The sequence below is a fragment of the Mandrillus leucophaeus genome, unplaced genomic scaffold, assembly GCF_000951045.1.
Source record: "Mandrillus leucophaeus isolate KB7577 unplaced genomic scaffold, Mleu.le_1.0 Scaffold235, whole genome shotgun sequence".
In the NCBI taxonomy this organism is placed as follows: domain Eukaryota; kingdom Metazoa; phylum Chordata; class Mammalia; order Primates; family Cercopithecidae; genus Mandrillus; species Mandrillus leucophaeus.
This window is the reverse complement of record NW_012102421.1, coordinates 2,998,314-2,999,592: the sequence shown is the minus strand read 5'-3', so window position 1 is coordinate 2,999,592 and position 1,279 is coordinate 2,998,314. Positions and strand designations below refer to the sequence as shown.

The following is a 1,279-nucleotide window of genomic DNA, read 5'->3' as shown; positions in this document are numbered from 1 at the left end:
TTTTTTTTTTTTTTCTTTTTTGTCTCAGGTAATATTCAGATGAATGCTCCAAGGAAATCAGTAGGCAGAAATGAGGAGGAGCAAAAATGGGGCTTTAGCCGAGTCAGCTCAGGAGGCTCCTTTTCAGTGCTGGGAGTTCCAGCTGGCCCCCACCCTGATGTGTTTCCACCATGCAAAATTATTGACCTGGAAGCTGTAAACGTAGAAGAGGAATTGACCCTATCTTGGACAGCACCTGGAGAAGACTTTGATCAGGGCCAGGGTAGGTTTGCTCATTTCATGACCTATTTTTCCATAAGACAGCTTTTCTAATAACTAGGTCAGGGGCTAGTTGAGTGAAAATAGCTTTGGGGGTTTAGAACTGAAAAAGGTACAGAGGATTGTTGTGAAAAGCTCTGAATTGCTGATAAAGCTTTAAATCCTGGAGTCCCAGAAGGACAGTGTGTTGCTACCCCCAGAGTGAGGAGGCCCTGGCTAACTCACTGATACTAATCTCTCAGAAATCTTGACTAGAAGCATAAACACCATGTGTTATGGTATCTGTTTAGTAGAAATGGGCTCTGCACTACAGAGCATGTGCTTCCCAGTACTGGAAGTGATTTCTTTCTGAAAGCTGGGTAGTAAACATTTATTCATATATTTATCAGTAGGCTTCGGGGAATTTTTTGCGTAACTCATGCAAACCTTGATGCATTTTTGTTTCCTACTTCTGGCCGTTATTTTTGTTAGGAAGGCTGGGACCGGTCCCCTGATTCAGGGCTTTCTTATTCTTGCTTGGGCAAACATTGACGGAGTACCTTTTTCTACTTTCCCTTTTCTAAGGCTTATGTTAACTTTCAGGCTTCTACCTCCGTTGTCTTTTTCCAAATTTTTTACCCAATTTTCACAATACCATTTATTCAGAAATTTTATTTTTCCCCCATTAATTTGAATTCCACCTTTATCATATACTAAACTTCTGAATGTGTTTTGGCCTATTTTTTGATGCGTCTATTCATGCATCAGTAAGCACCACAGCGTTTTAATTATTGAGGTGTTATAGCATTTGTATATCTGGTAGAGTTAGTCTTTCCACGTTGCTATTTTTGGACTTTATATGTTCAATTTGATTGCTTAATTTCCATATGAATTTACAATAAATTTGACTAGTTAAAGCAGAAATGAAGCATTTTAAATAAAATCACATACCAGGCCGGGCACAGTGGCTCACGCCTGAAATCCCAGCACTTTGGGAGGCCGAGGTGGGCAGATCACCTGAGGTCAGGAGTTTGAGACCAGC

The 1,279-nt window shown here is 40.6% G+C and overlaps 1 protein-coding gene across 2 annotated transcripts in view; it reads left to right on the top strand.

The window, feature by feature from the left end:
• Positions 1-1,279, top strand: part of CLCA2 (chloride channel accessory 2) — a 44,423-nt gene that overhangs the window by 29,779 nt on the left and 13,365 nt on the right. For both annotated transcript variants that reach the window (XM_011982102.1, XM_011982103.1), the window contains exon 13: positions 29-262. In XM_011982102.1, the coding sequence (XP_011837492.1) occupies positions 29-262 (234 nt within the window). The remainder of the gene's footprint in view (positions 1-28; positions 263-1,279) is intronic.